The 1,258-nt window shown below is 43.2% G+C and overlaps 1 protein-coding gene across 1 annotated transcript in view; it reads left to right on the top strand.

Annotated features, from left to right (window-relative positions):
• The window catches only part of NMNAT2 (nicotinamide nucleotide adenylyltransferase 2), a 23,618-nt gene that overhangs the window by 497 nt on the left and 21,863 nt on the right, over window positions 1–1,258 (top strand). The window contains exon 2 of the mRNA XM_014308098.2: window positions 72–198. Coding sequence (XP_014163573.1) covers window positions 72–198 — 127 coding nt within the window. The remainder of the gene's footprint in view (window positions 1–71; window positions 199–1,258) is intronic.

Here is a 1,258-nt window from a genome sequence, read left to right as displayed (position 1 = left end):
CTGTGGGGCTGTCCCCTCGGATGGCAGGGGTCCCCTCTCTGCACTCACATTCTCACGCTCCCGGCCCGCAGCCCCCGGGGTCGGTCCTGGCGCTGTTTGTCCGCTGCTGCTCGTCCTCGGGTCTGCGAGACTGCAGCCGCTGCAGCACTTCCATTTCCTCTGACCAGGGAGGAGATGGAACCAAGCAGCCACAGCCAGGTACAAAAGTCAACAAAAATACAGGCACTTAATGGAGATATTGGAGTACTCAACCATCAGATTGATACTAGGACGAAGGAATGGGAAACGTTTGTGTGAGATGATGGATATTACCGAGCATCCCTGTGATGATACAGAGGATGGGGATGCTGGAATCACTGCTACAGCCTGGCAAGACAAGAGGGAGGGAAGGAGAGAGAGAGGAAGGGCAGTCTCCATCAAAGGCGGTCTGACATGCCATAAATACTGTTTGGGTAAAGCTCAAAATGCCTGGAAATCCCAATGCAAACAGACGCTCCCTTGGCCGGGGAGGAGTCCTGGGAGGGTGAAGTGTCCACTGCAGACCACCCTGGAGTGCAGAGACAGGATTCATCCTTTATGTCTGATAGGAGATTTAAGGCTGGGAAGCAGATACTGAAGGTCGCGTGCTACCAGTGGAGAAGCATCCATGGGGTTTCTAAAAGATGTATATAAGTTTCTAAATATATAAACTATAGAAAAATACTTGAAATCAGCTTGGGGTATTTCTGCATTAGACCTTGTTCTTGTAGAACATAATGAGTTGCACATCAGGTTAGAAAATGATGGTTTTCTAGAGGTAAAGGATCACATTGTTATTCCATTTCATAAGTTGTAGCAAAATGTAGGCCTAGACACCGATATGCTTGAAATTAAAAAAAGAAAATCCTATCCCCTAAGCAAAAAGAAATTGCCAACAAGGATCAAGAAGAACTATTTAAAAATAAAAACAATTATTAAATTAAATTACAAGGACTTGGTTGATGGAAGCAACCACTGATGAAAAATATTTCTGTGATTCACATTTAGTCTTATTTTGATTAAGCAACACTAAAGATATCCATGCAGCCCTTATTCAGTGGACTAACAACAAGTAACAAAATGAATTTTAGAAAATAAGGATCAGTGAGATATTAGTATGCAGGGCATGTTCTTATAGACTTACAGTAAGATTTTCTTTTTGCTCGATACTCTTCAGTATCTTTATCAAAGATGTGAAAGAAAATATATAATCCCTGATGGCAAAAAGTGGCCATGACCC

The sequence above is a fragment of the Geospiza fortis genome, unplaced genomic scaffold, assembly GCF_000277835.1.
Source record: "Geospiza fortis unplaced genomic scaffold, GeoFor_1.0 scaffold229, whole genome shotgun sequence".
Classification (NCBI taxonomy): Eukaryota; Metazoa; Chordata; class Aves; order Passeriformes; family Thraupidae; genus Geospiza; species Geospiza fortis.
The sequence above is the reverse complement of the archived record's forward strand: the minus strand, read 5'-3'. Positions and strand labels throughout refer to the sequence as shown.